Consider the following 13,654-nt stretch of genomic DNA (forward strand, 5'->3'; position numbering starts at 1 on the left):
CTGCAGAGACCATCAGGCTAAAGGTCTGACGGGCCACTCATGTTTTCGCCTCCACTGCTATAAGCAGCTCCTTCCTTCAGATACGCCACCTACGAGGCACAGATGACAGCAATTTTGTCACTGACAGCTGTTTGTTAAGAGTTGCTCAGCTAGATGCCATTTCATTTATTATTCCGTAGCTTCCTCACACGCAAAAATGTACAATAAAATTTTTAAAAGAGACAAGAAGTTCTTAATTTGTGGAAGCTCTTGCCTGAGAGCAATAAAGATTTGGTTTGCAAAACTTAAAGGTATCTTTTAATGTTGGTAAGTTAAAATGCCTTTCTGATGTCTGCTCCTTAGACTACAAAGAGATTCCTTGTGGTTAACCAGCTTCACCTGCTCCTACTTAGCTCTTGTCACCAGACAGCACATTAGACATCCAACAGGCCCATCAGCTGAGCAGCATCTGTTAAAAACCAGTGTCCTTGTTAGAAAGGATATGTGCTGGGGCCTCTTTCCTAGAAAATCCTTTGTTTCTTATGTGAGGCAGATGCCAAAGTCAACTTGCCAGGTTGGTTTTGCTATATGTAATTGGCTTTTTATTTTTAGGTTGAAAAAAAAATGCTAGAAATTCTCATCAACTCCTAGGCAGCACACTGGAGCATAATAGATTGAAAAAAAAAAAAAGAGGGGGAATAAAAATAAGTCAGCCATGTATGCTCTTCTTAGGCTTTAACAGTTAAAGCAAATCAAAATTTAGTGGCACCGTGGCAATTATATTCCATGCTTTGGGAAAAAAAAAAAAAAAAAGAAGAGAAAAGAAATCCCCCCTTCAACAGCCCCAAGATATCCACAAGTCAGCCAACAACTGACAAATTTTGGAGCGGTGTCAAAGCACCCTGTGCCAGGATTAAAAGCATATGTAAAGTTTATGGCTATGGTTATTCCAGAGGAATCTCAAGCGGCCTCTGTCTGCTGGCTTAATGAACACTTAGAGAACCCATCCTGCAGCTAGCCAGAGCTAGGAGTGCTTTTTATGACAGACCGTTGAGAGCAATTTCAAACAGGGTAAGAGCTCAAACTGATGAAGACCAGACCTTTTACGTTTGTAGGTATGAAAATAAAGGGCAGAGCCGTTTGAGAAGATAACAGAGGTTCAAGAGACAGCCACAAATCCTCTAATACCATCTCAAAGGTAACGGTCCTGTTCAATGGCTACTCCTTCCTCTTCAGCTTTCCTCCTATTTACTGTCTACAGGTTAAGGAGTGAATCAGTGCTGTCACCGGTCTAGTAGAGCACTCAGGGCTGGACTGTCTTCCTGGTGCCCAGGATGGAGTTAGGAAGGGGAAACACAACTCAGGATTGCAGTGTAACTTGAGTTTTCTCGAAGAAAACCAACTGGCTGGTCAGTCAGCAAAATCCTACAGTGCGTCTGTAGTTTGTGCATCTCTCCTACAACATTCCTCCAGGCTTGTTTGAGCGTTAAGACCCCACAAACACGTCTGGCGTTCAAGTAAGGTCGTTGGTGACATCTGCACCTCTCCATGCTAGCATTCCTGCCCTCTGCCCATTTATTTGGACTCGCCAACTGCACACCAACCAACCAGCCTCCTCCACTTTGCTCTGCTCAGGCCACGCTCAATTTCATATTATAATAACTTACCCACCTGGGGCATCAGTTGTTCAGTGGTTTAGGGCACTGGGACATGAGGGCTCTGGGCTGGTTTATCCCTACACAGTCTAGGGATGCCCCTCAGGTAGACTTACGCTGTCTGACACCATCTCAGCACCCTTATTTTTGTTAGGAGTCCCCAGCCACCGCCACCCAAACCCTGAGGGCCATGCCCATCTGAGCTGTGTAACTGCTGAGGACGTGGGGTTGCTCCTGGGCTGGCTGGGTTTCCGTGAGGATGTAATGGATCTCCTGCCCTTCCATCATGCAGATGATTGCCTGAGCTGGAGAAGTAGTTCAGGCAAATCTGTTGCTCCAAACCTCAGCCCCGTGTCCACAGCACGTGGATAGCAGCATTTGCTCTATAATGCATTTAACTAATAAACATAAAAAATTATAAGGCACTCTGGTATAGTGCGAAAGAGACCAGTAAGCACTACAAATTTACAAGTAACTTTCCAGGAGACAAAATTTAACCTCAAACAGTGTCCTTTAAAAACAGGAGAAACCACCAGCAAAACAGATGGACAGATTCCTTGCAAACTCACGTAATCAAAACAGTGTATTTTTGCTGCAGCCCTTCACTCATTCTTTCTGGTACTTGCCTGCCAACATTTCTCCTTTTTTTTAACTCTCTGATGTAAGCTCAGGTTTCTTTATTTCGTATAAAGTTACTACGAACCACTGTTATCACAGTAAAGAGGATTAGCAGAAAGGACCATCAAGAGCGATCACAACCTCTAGAAATAACATCATCATTAAAACATCCCTCTCTTGACTGTAATTACACAGAGTTCTCAAGATCACACGCTTACCCAGATTGTTGTGTGCTGGAGACATAGGGTTTGGTGATAAGTTTGGAGAACCTGAAAATCAAGACAGGAAAATTATTGGTATGGCATCCGCACAAGGAAAAACACTTGCAGAAAATCTTCAGTGCTGCCCAGGCTTGTTGGAGGGATAACCTACTTCTCATTTCCATCTCATTTGGTGACACCAGCAGCTTCTCTGATGTTGATTACTCTTTCCATGAGCTTCCAAATGCTATTGCTTATGATACCAACCTGCGACATCTGCAATACTGCTAAGTACCTTCATAATGCACTCACTTCAGCTTTAACCCATTAATTTTCAAAAGTGAGCATGCAGTCTGTTTACTTTCACTTGCAGTTATCAAAACTCCAGGTAACATTATGACAGCCACAGTCAAACCCAATTAGCTGAGCATCTAAGAGCTTGATTTTACCTTGCTAGGCACAAAACCTAACAGCTGAAAACACGCCACTTGATATCAACAAATATTACTGGTTTGGGGACAATGGAGTATCGGACCAAGCTAAACAGATCTGACCAAACAACTGCCAGTATTTTATCTCCAATCATTTCAGTTTGGTGCAAAAAATCTCTGCGTATATTTCGAGTATCTGCACTTGGATGTCCAGAGCAATTTCCGCCGTCTCTGGATGCCACATGGATACAGACAGGTGGTACAGCCCACTTTTTCTTTTCCTCTCACATTGGATTTGGCTGCTTTCTTTAAAATGTGGGTTTTTTTTCTATAAAGAGGGAAGTCCGTGACATCTGCTGGAAGGGATATAGCATTTGAACATAAATTGGGTATTTATAGCATCTTCCAGACCAATTCCATTCCAGTCCGCTTTCCCAAAAAGCCATACATACATTCCACATGTCAACCACATTACCAATAATTGTATGCACTAAAATGGTTTGTGTCAATAGGCTTACATTTGATGTGGACAAACAAACCCACACTGCCTTCCTCCATCTGTATAACTGCAGTGAAAGACTGCAAATCAGTCATCCCTCTTTTAGAATCCCACGTACGCTCTATGGCTGTAGAGGTGCCCAGAAACCAAGATATTTGTGTGCAGTATTTGCATTAATTAGGTTCTGCACGTCTGTCTTGATGGAAGCGCCATGTATTGGCGTATCGCTCTTGTAAAGCATCAGCCCTTCTAACCAAGGACTTGGTTTCAAGCAAAAAAGTTTTATGAATTCGGAGTCTGATTCAGTGGTTCTTACTGACAAGCAGTGACATCACTCTGATCAACTTAAACAGTTCCCCTCAGAAAGATGAGACCTGCATGCTTATTTTTCAAGTCCCTGCCCATGGCAGAGGGGTTGGAACTTGATGATCTTTGAGGTCCCTTCCAACCTAAACCATTCTATGATTCTAAACCCGGCTACTTCTCTTCTTGGCAATGAGTGAGAACCTAGACTTTCAACTTTTTTTTGGATCCAGCCCCTAAATGATAAACTCATTTGAAAACAGATCTCCTGCTGGTCATTTCAAATATAATTAAACTGGACGTTTCAGTATGCAAACAACCAAACAAGCAGAAGAATGCCTCTGCAGAAAAGTGCCAGCTATATGCAAAATGTTCAAGTGCATACAGATGCACAGACACAAATACAACACAAACTATCATCCTTAGATGTGTCTCCATTGTCTCAGGCTCCTGCTTAGCACTGTCTAATGATGGATGTTGGGGAGAATAGGAACATGCTGTACCTTTCACCAGCAGCTCTAAAACATACAGCCCTGTGCTTTACAGGAGACGTCAGGCTACGTTTGCACTCCTACAGGGATAAAATACCTCAAATCACCACCTGATCTTCAGTGCCTCAAATAAAATGAAAGAGTCTCTGATATGACCTAGAAAGCTGCAGCAAATGGCAAAAGATGACTTACCTGCATCCATGCTGGGGTTCATCTGGTGGTCACTAGTTTCTCCATCCTCACTCAAATAGCCTGGAGGAGGTGTTTCTAGAAGCATAAAATGATCATACCGTCATTGCAACTGGATGCACAGTCTGGATTTTAGACACCAAAAACATTTACTTTGTTATTCACAAAGAGCTAAATATCTTTTTTATTACTTTTCTTCCTCAAGCTGCTGGAAGGAGGAGCCAGCACCACCAGGATGATAGTCATAGCATATTTGTGAATAACAGAGGAGGGGGAAACAAAAAAAATCCGGATTTTCAGTCCCATAAAACTTTAAGCCATGTAGACAGTTTTCTGTCCACATATTTTTCCTCTCCTGGTGTGCAGCTGCATAGCTTGTCCATGCAAATAAGGTGTAAATTGCTTGTAAACCAGACACATAAATAGAAGAGCTCAATTCCATCAGAAATTTAGAGTTTTACTCAAACGAAAATGACTGAATTTCATTCAAATCTGAACTTGCTAAGGGAACATTCAGCTTTAGATTTCACAATAAACTGAGTATGTACTACCGAAGGGAAGAGGTGAGTTTAAAGAAAACAAAACAAAACTATAAACAGCACTGTTGTGTGTCTACATTTACAGCTTTCATCTATTTTTATATAGGTTCCCACTCCTTAGCTTCATAGTAACGATGGAGAGAAAGACTTCCCAGTCATCCAGCCTGGCATACACAGACACGATTCGCTGTGCAATATGACCCTTTTCCCTCCGGTCGCGGTATGGAAGATATACGGTACCTGGAATGTAGTTGCTCTGTGGCTCGATACCTGCTGGGAAGTTAGTGTTCTCTGGAATAGAATGACTATAATCGTCTAACGGCGGGAACTCAGCTGGGATCTCTGTGTGCCGAGGCACCAGCACTGGAGGTAACACTGCACAAATGGAAAGGAGGAAAAAAAAAAAAAAAAACCAGAAGAGCAACGTTAACAGCTTTAAAATAAAATGACTGAAACCCTAGAAAATGAAGAGAAACCAGTTTGGAGTTAACACCCTTAAATACACGCAACACCGAAGTCGCTAATTAAGGGACACAATTTGATACTTGCTTCTGAAATAACAGCAGCAGTTGAAGAAGCTATTCTTAACATATCTCAGCTGGGGACGGAATACGTGCTTATCTGAGCACACCTAGTCTGTCTGCCCCTTCTAAGGCAAAGAAACAGGTCTTCTTGAAATCCATTTAAGAGGAGTTATACCACATGATTCAAAAGGAATAAATCTCACATGAAATGAAACAGCAAGGTAGGATTAGCATAAACATCCAGACTGGTTCTGCAGATTTGTACTGACACGCAGCAGAACTATCTGCAGTTCCAGATGAAAGTCTCTTTCAGAGGCAGGAGGAGACTCCAGAACAGGAAGTTCAGTTGTGTTGGGAGCTATTCTTAGATCCACTTCAACTTAACAGTAAGTTTATCCTTAATTTAATACCAACAATTAGGGATGCACAGAAGACTGCCACAGTTCATACTTGTATCTACTATGTGAGTTGTTTACGTGCACACAATGCCGCATTAGGAACCTGGCAACGATGCAACCCGCTCGGCTTGAATTTTATCGATTTAAAATGATATTTTCCCCCTGAGTGCAGATTCATAAATTATTCTACTGCATACAGTAAGAGATTATCATCAATAATAGATACACTTTGGTTTTAAAACCCTACGCCTGCTGCTTTATTCAATTTTGAAATGCACTTATGAATCCCTTCTGCTGGTACTGAGAAGCTGAAGTATTTGCACACGGGGCCAGCAGTACCTGGGGTTTCCACTCTTTGGTAATGATACGGATTCACACAGACTTCATCCTTCTTCATGTTGAAGGCATACTCGCACATCTCCATGGCACGCAGCTCATGGTGGCTATGAAGGTCCGGCCATCGCCACAGCCGGCAGTAGATCACATGGGGAAGACCTTTCCGGTGAGACACCTGCAGCCGGCCATCTAACGATCTGCAGTCACAACAGAAAGATAACAGCACTTTAGACCGGCGTTAAGACGTGTGTAGTACCGACCACATCCCATCAAACACCACACAGGGGAACCTAACGTGGAGACTGCAGACTTCAGCAAGAGGCTTGGGGCACAGCCAACTCAGCATCCGGACACAATCCCAGAAGGTGCTGGTCACCAAAACAGCAGGGCGAGGGAGGGGATTCTGCCCCTCTACTCTGCTCTCTGAGACCCCACCTGGAATACTGCGTTCAGCTCTGGAGTCCCCAACACAAGAAGGACATGGAGCTGCTGGAGCAGGTCCAGAGGAGGCCACGAAGATGATCCAAGGGCTGGAGCACCTCTGCTCTGGAGACAGGCTGAGAGAGTTGGGGCTGTTCAGCCTGGAGAAGAGAAGGCTCTGGGGTGATCTCATAGCAGCCTTCCAGTACTTAAAGGGGGCCTACAGGAAAGCTGGGGAGGGACTTTTTACAAGGGCGTGCAGTGACAGGACAAGAGGAAATGGCTTTAAACTGAAAGAGGGGAGATTTAGATTAGATCTAAGGAAGAAATTTTTCACTCTGAGGGTGGTGAGGCACTGGAACAGGTTGCCCAGAGAAGCTGTGGCTGCCTCATCCCTGGCAGTGTTCCAGGCCAAGTTGGATGAGGCTTTGGGCAACCTGGTGTAGTGGAAGGTGTCCCTGCCCATGGCAGGGGGTTTGGAACTAGAAGATCTTTGAGGTCCCTTCCAACCCGAACCATTCTGCGATTCTATGATTCTATAAAACCCGCCGAGACAGCCCTGCGAGAAGGCATTCCGGTCCCAGACTTCAGGCCCAGAAGTGCAGCTCTCAAAGTTGTAAAATATTTGTTTTCTGTAACAGTCCTGCTCTATATTTGTTAATTTTCTGAGAAGAGGTTAATTTGGAGGCAGAGACAAGAGCTTCAGCAAGTCAGAATCCACCAATTTAAAGGCACTTCTCCAGGTTTTACATGTGTCGTAACGATCAGGCCATTTGCACAGCCCTCAAGAATTTATGCTGCGCACATAAAGGTATTACAGCTCAAAATACGTGCTAATAAAACTAGACTTTTAAAATACAGAGAAAACATGAATTTCCATTGTGACAGAATCATCCAAAATCGATGTAGGTACCTTTTCTTTAAATAGCATTCGCAAACATTACAAACAAGCAAGGCTTCCAGATTCATTTTCCAAATCGCAACTTGAAAGCAAAGACCAGGGTTTTTTCAGCATCACTAACTTTTATTTTTACATCTAGCCTGTTTCTCCTCCAACTCATTTTTACCTAATCCTATCCTCACCCCAGAATAGCCTGTTCCTAGCCAACCTTCCTGGGAAGCAAGACAAGCGTGTTCAAACCATCTCCGGCAGAGGAAAGAGCTGGAGCAGGGTCACCTCCGTCCAGGGCTCCCCTCCCTGAGCCACTAAACGGGAACTGCCCCCAGGCACTTGCTTTGAAGTCTAACCCTTCATTTCCCTTGCTTTTCTTACTGACCGAAATAAAACACTTCAGGGGTTTGGTGAAACAAAATATTTCTGTTTTTTTAATTTATCAATAATAAAAAAAATATTTTTGCTTGGAATTATTTCCCTTGGTTCTTTGTGTGTTGGCAGTCAATCTAGAAAAATCAAATCAAACCAAACCAAAACACACAAACAATTATTCGAGCAGTGGCTGAGCTAGTCTTGGCTGCCCTACGAGAGTTTTCCCAAAAGCTTCTCTGGCAGAGCTTCATAACGTGTACACCTCTTGTAAACACTGCTACAACAACGAGGAAGGCAAAATGCAACCAGTTCGAGCTATTACTGACGAGCACTTGGTTTCAGGGAGCAGGAAAACATGTCACATAACTGTTCTGGATAAAGTATATAAAAAGTCTATGCCACCACTTGCTGGTACAGGTTAGAAAACATCTAAAATCTGCAAGTATATCACAGCCCGGAAAAATGGACAACACTCACAGTTACTATTTATAATACACATTTATATTATGTACTCCTTCATATTGTGCTTGTTATTCATGGGTCATGCATTCTCTCCAGACTGCTCTGCGATGGGGTGACCAACCTGCTGAGTGTCTGGCACATTTTCCGAGTGTGTTCACGTGCCAAGCTCCTTCTGAGGACAGGAAAGCAGAAATCGGTCTTTCCAGGTGGAAGACTCACAAGGCACCAGGGTCTAGAACTGATCTTCTGTGGAAGGTGGGAATCGTTGTATTCATTTCAATGGAGCCAAGACTTGGCTTATTTGACCCCAAAATTTGTCAGTTTGGAAAAACTTCACAAAATATACACCAAATGTGTGAAAATATTCACTAAATTTAACAAAAAGAGAGTAGGTTGAAACAAGGAAGAAAACAGGACTGTTTTTCTGTTCCCCTTTCAAACATCTTCACCTGCTTGGAAAGATACCTTGTATGTGAGGGTAAAGGAGAAAAAAGAAGATTCAGGGAGATTATTCCAAGTATCCTACAGGAGACACAACTGTGGCAAGTGTTCTTACTGTTCCCAGTCACCATCAGCAGACCGTCATCATGGCAGCACAGGCAGACTTGAGTTTAGGTTAGCACCTGAGATGGAGGGACTAACACAAAGTGTGCAAGACTTTGGGATTACTTGCAAGGACGGTTCTCTCCTTACGTTTCCCAGGACAGAAGAAACTCTTTACACCTACAACAAACTTCTCAGTCAGCTGGAGGGTAAAGTGGACTTCCCATCACCCCAGGGTTGTGGATAGAAGCTATGAAGTCTTTACAAAAGATGAGCCAGCACATCCACATGCCTGACTCGCTCTCCGGACGCAGCGGCCCTCACCACCCAGGTTAACGGAGCTCTTCCACCGACAAAGTTCTTGCAGGAGACAGTGGAGAGAGACATCAAGTCACTGTTATCTCAGCAGTCCCCAAATCCTAAACAGCTTCAGTGATTATCTAAACCAAAACCAGCCTAAAAGCATAAGGTAGCTCTCACAGCTACTCACTTTTGATAGCAGAGACTGCACACCGTGGAAAACGCGTTGTGCTTGCTCACTGCCACTGCTCGTGGTGTGAATGCTGTCTGTAAGGCAGAAGAGATGGACTCCTCTACAACTCTACAATCTTATCTAAAAAGACTTTTCAAAATGACAGACCCATATGTTTTATTTTCAAATATAGTAACCTCTCCCTCTCCACTCTCCCCTCAGTGAGAAGATAAGGTAAAAGGAATTACATTTCCCCAAAGCCCCGGGGGCTAATTACACTTTTATGATTGTGAAATCTCTCCTCAGGCTCTCTGTTACGGGACTTGGGACAAAACAACATCGTTTGCATGTTCTTGGGAAGAACACGGCTAAGTAACAGGGCAGCTGTATGTATTTCTGCTGTCCTGCTTCAACCCTCAGGGAGTATTTTCTCCAAAACTGACACGGCTGAGATGGGACACGAGATCAGAGAGCAAACACTGTGCTCTACCAAAGGCAGCTTTCTGTGTAGATGTAGAAATCCCAATTACCACAGTCAACTGTCCCATCTTTTTTAGCTAACTGAATGCCCATTCATAGGTGCAAACACTTGAATACAGCTTGAGAACCAGCTTGAGTACCCAGTCCTCTCCCTTACAAATGATCTAGGCTGCAGTCTTAAGGGCAGCTGTGCCAAGCTACACTGCCTTGGTCAGAGAGTCTTCCTCTGGTCCAACACACTCCCCATTCCCACAGTCCTGCCCTATCTCACCTCCTCCCTTCCTTTGTTGGCTCCTGCCCCCTCAGCATCACACCTCTCAGGTCTCTAACTTGGCAGAAGACGACCTGCTTTTTCATGGGTTAGCAGGCTGTAACGGTTCTTGAAGGAACCTGACGAAAGCCAAAAGCTGGAGCGAGATGAGTTAGTATATACTTTAGTTAGCGTGCACCACAGTTGTGGTGCATAGTACCACCACTCCATAGTACAAACAGCTTTTATCCTTTCTTGGTCCTATTCTGAGGCACAGTCTGATCTTGAAGGCTGAAGTATTTCCTAAACCACCTGAGAGCTCAGCACATCCAGGCTTCACTGAAATTAGCAGAATCTAAGCACCAAAATTTCCACTGAATTACTCAATTGTTCCTCCCTCTTACCTTTCTTTTAACCAGCCTGTGTTGAGCAGATCTCCCTGTACAACTGAGTTGATACATTTGTTATTCCATGCTACCTTACATGATTTATTCTAAAAGTACTAAAGCTTCTTTGGCCAAAAACTCAGTACTGGATGGTTCTCTCCAAAAGCAGCAACACTTATTTGGGTGGGACACTATGTCTTCAAAGTGTTTCTATACTGCATGGCGGGATTACATTTTCACAATGTTGTTTAGGCTGAGCAGGTGATGCCTCACCCCCACTGCCAGAGGGTGTTCTAGTGCATCTTTCGTAACTAGCACGTGTCCTGCACTTGCAGGATAAGAATGGGAAAATATTGTGATCCACAAGCCTGTTTTACTACGGGAATACGATGAGCTGTAGTTATCACCGCCCGCGAGTGTGAGCGCATGTAGGCTATGAGCGCCTGCAAGATTAGAAACAAAGCCAGAACACGGCGAGATCGCTGAGCTGATACCAGTTAGCAGTGGTTTATGAAACAGAACTGAATTCGACAGTGCTTCAGAAAAGCAAAGTCCTGATACGGCAAGACAAAGACAAAGCAGAGAGGAGGAAGACAGCAGCTCAGCGATGCTGAGGATCAGCTGTTGAGAAGAACGGCAGCGACCAGCACTTGCCCACCTGCGCGACAGCCACGTGGCCAGCAGACTCTCTGGGTGGCTGTGCTGTGGCCGGAGAGCAGACTGATGCTTCACAGTGTGTTCATCCCAGCCCGAGTTGTGCACGTTAGCAATAACGACTGTGCACCCATATCCTGCCTGTAGGCTACAGCTCAAAAGACTCAGCTCTTGGTAAAAGATGCCCAAGGACAAGTTAGCCAAAGGCTTGAGGGTTACAACATGGTGCACTCAAACATCATCAAGAGGTATCTAGCAGAGAGGTTACTCTGCACCTAGGCCAGCTATAACCAGAGATAAAATAATACTGAATGAAGAAAGAAAGACCTAGACTCCAGGAATGCAGTCAGGTAATTTAATTGCTTGCACAACAGCATAAGGCATGGTCAGGAGAACATTGCAGTGCCCACAAGAAACAAAAATCCCCCTAGGCTGAACACCTTCAGGATTGATCCATCATTATATGCTGTTACAAGCCATTTACTAGGCAAGTTTAATACATGAAACTGCTACTCCAAACTGTCCAGACTACTGCTGCTCAAAGAACAAAGGGCAATAGTGACCCTTCATAGCAAAAACAGAAAAGGGAAGAAAAAGGAATGACAGAAATACTAGAGCTTTTTTTTAAAAAAAAAAAACACAAACACAAACCAATCTTCTGCAACTATCTGAAAAAGAGTGAGGAGTAAATAGGAGAACATTACATTGCGAAACAGGAATTTGATTTCCAGGCCTGATTATGTTTTTTTCTTGTTGTTGTTTTGGGGTTGTTTTTTTTTGTTGTTTTTTTGTTGTTGTTGTAGGGAGTGGTGGTGGGTTTTTTGGGTTTTGGGTTTTTTTTTAAACCTGATTTAATTTGCAAGACCCTGAATCAGGAAAGAAAAAAACCCCAAACCTCACGCTTTAAAAGATTAACTTATTATTTTTGGTTTTGCAGGCACTTTGAAAGCATTTTGCAGCTTTCATTCCTCTAGATGGGTCATGAAATTGTTCCTTGCACCCATTCTCCTTCTTTAAAAAGTTAAGTTGAAATCAGTGGAATGTAGTAGTGCAAATTAAGCAAAGTGATATAAGCAATAAGATATTACAGAGGGGGTTTTCTCAAGGTTCAGATTTACTCTATCAGAGATTCATTCCCTCCCCGTACCATTCATCACACACATACACTCCTGTTTGCAAAACCCATCAGTTTTATCCCCACCATTAATCTTCCAAGAGAGCAAAACGCCTGAAAGCTGAAGTATCCAGTAACACCAGCATGTGCAAAAAGGGGCAAGGGAAAGAGAAAAATGATCAGGAAGAAAAAGTTTAAGTCATGTATTTCCAAGGGGTTCCTGTTAAAAACCACAAGCAGAAGCTGGTTTTTAAAATCATGACAAATAAGTTGCCAATATGCTTTAAAATGCACTAAGAACTATGGCCACAGGCTGTGATTTTCTCTTGAGCACAAAACATGATAAGTAGTTCTTTACTGGCCCTGCATCTGGTCTACACCAGGAAAGTAAGCATTTATTCTTGTAGCAGAATCCGGCTCTTGTGTGCAGAGCACTGCAATATCCACAGGGCTTCACTGAAAAGTTGGATAAAACCTCAACTTTCCCTGAATACTGGCCAAATGAATAACGCTGAATAAAAAAATGACCCATGCAGCACATTTGTAATTCAAAAGCAGATCCCTTGCCATCTCTTTCCCCTCAATTTGCTCAGCATCACCAAATTTTCCAACTTCTGGTGCAGTTTGAACAGTACTGTCGTTCAGATTCTAGAAATAGAAGTAACTGCGTCGAACTGAGGTTTGCAATGCACATCATCACACCGCTGCAGAGGAAACTAATAATGAACACTTCTACTTAGCACTCAAATTTATAGAAGATTAAAAGAATTAACAAACATCTAATTTGCAACACATCTTTATGGAGAGGCTAAGTTTTTACTACCCCCAAAGCAATGAAGCGAAACGGTTCTCCCAAAAGTTTGTGTCAGAGCCAGCACCAGGAATAAGGAGCTCATCACCCCATCAATGCTGAAGATCACAGCTACTTTGTGTTGGTAACTCTCACCTGGACTGCTTACTCGTCCCACTAAAGTCCTCCTTTGGGTCTAGAAGAAAAACATACCTTGTCTACATTCGTAATTGTAGCTGACTTGAGATGCTTCTGGCCTTCGCAAGGAGTTGCTAACGGGAGCAGAAGCACCCTGGCAAAGGGATGAAGAGGAAGCAAGGGGCAAAGCTTGGGAACCTGTGCCAAGGTTATCACACTCCATGGGTGGACAGCTGGTGGGTACTTACAGGTAAGCACAGGATCACAGCCAGTGGGGTGGCATAGCTCCACACATCTGCTGGCCACGAAGCCTTGAACAGAGACTGCCACCATCCACAGCCTGCAGTACCAGGTAAAGATTTTAAAGGTAAAGAGCAATTCCCATTTCTTCTGATGCTGCATAATTCTTCTACTCAAGTCTCATTTGTTCTGGGTTTGGAAAGTAGCTGACAATACAGAAGTCACCAATATATCTTATGTGGGCTTCTTACCGCGTGTTTACATCTCTGAGTCTTT

The 13,654-nt window shown here is 43.5% G+C and overlaps 1 protein-coding gene across 5 annotated transcripts in view; it reads right to left on the reverse strand.

The window, feature by feature from the left end:
* Positions 1-13,654, reverse strand: part of SMAD3 (SMAD family member 3) — a 72,725-nt gene that overhangs the window by 11,951 nt on the left and 47,120 nt on the right. For 3 of the 5 annotated variants that reach the window (XM_086620630.1, XM_086620627.1, XM_086620626.1), the window contains exons 2-5: positions 6,166-6,359; positions 5,145-5,279; positions 4,369-4,443; positions 2,471-2,521 (exon numbers count right to left, since the gene is read on the reverse strand). In XM_086620630.1, the coding sequence (XP_086476756.1) occupies positions 2,471-2,521; positions 4,369-4,443; positions 5,145-5,279; positions 6,166-6,359 (455 nt within the window). The remainder of the gene's footprint in view (positions 1-2,470; positions 2,522-4,368; positions 4,444-5,144; positions 5,280-6,165; positions 6,360-13,654) is intronic. The other 2 variants (XM_086620628.1, XM_086620631.1) reach the window with 2 other exon arrangements.

The sequence above is a fragment of the Tauraco erythrolophus genome, chromosome 14 (assembly GCF_009769465.1).
Source record: "Tauraco erythrolophus isolate bTauEry1 chromosome 14, bTauEry1.pri, whole genome shotgun sequence".
Classification (NCBI taxonomy): Eukaryota; Metazoa; Chordata; class Aves; order Musophagiformes; family Musophagidae; genus Tauraco; species Tauraco erythrolophus.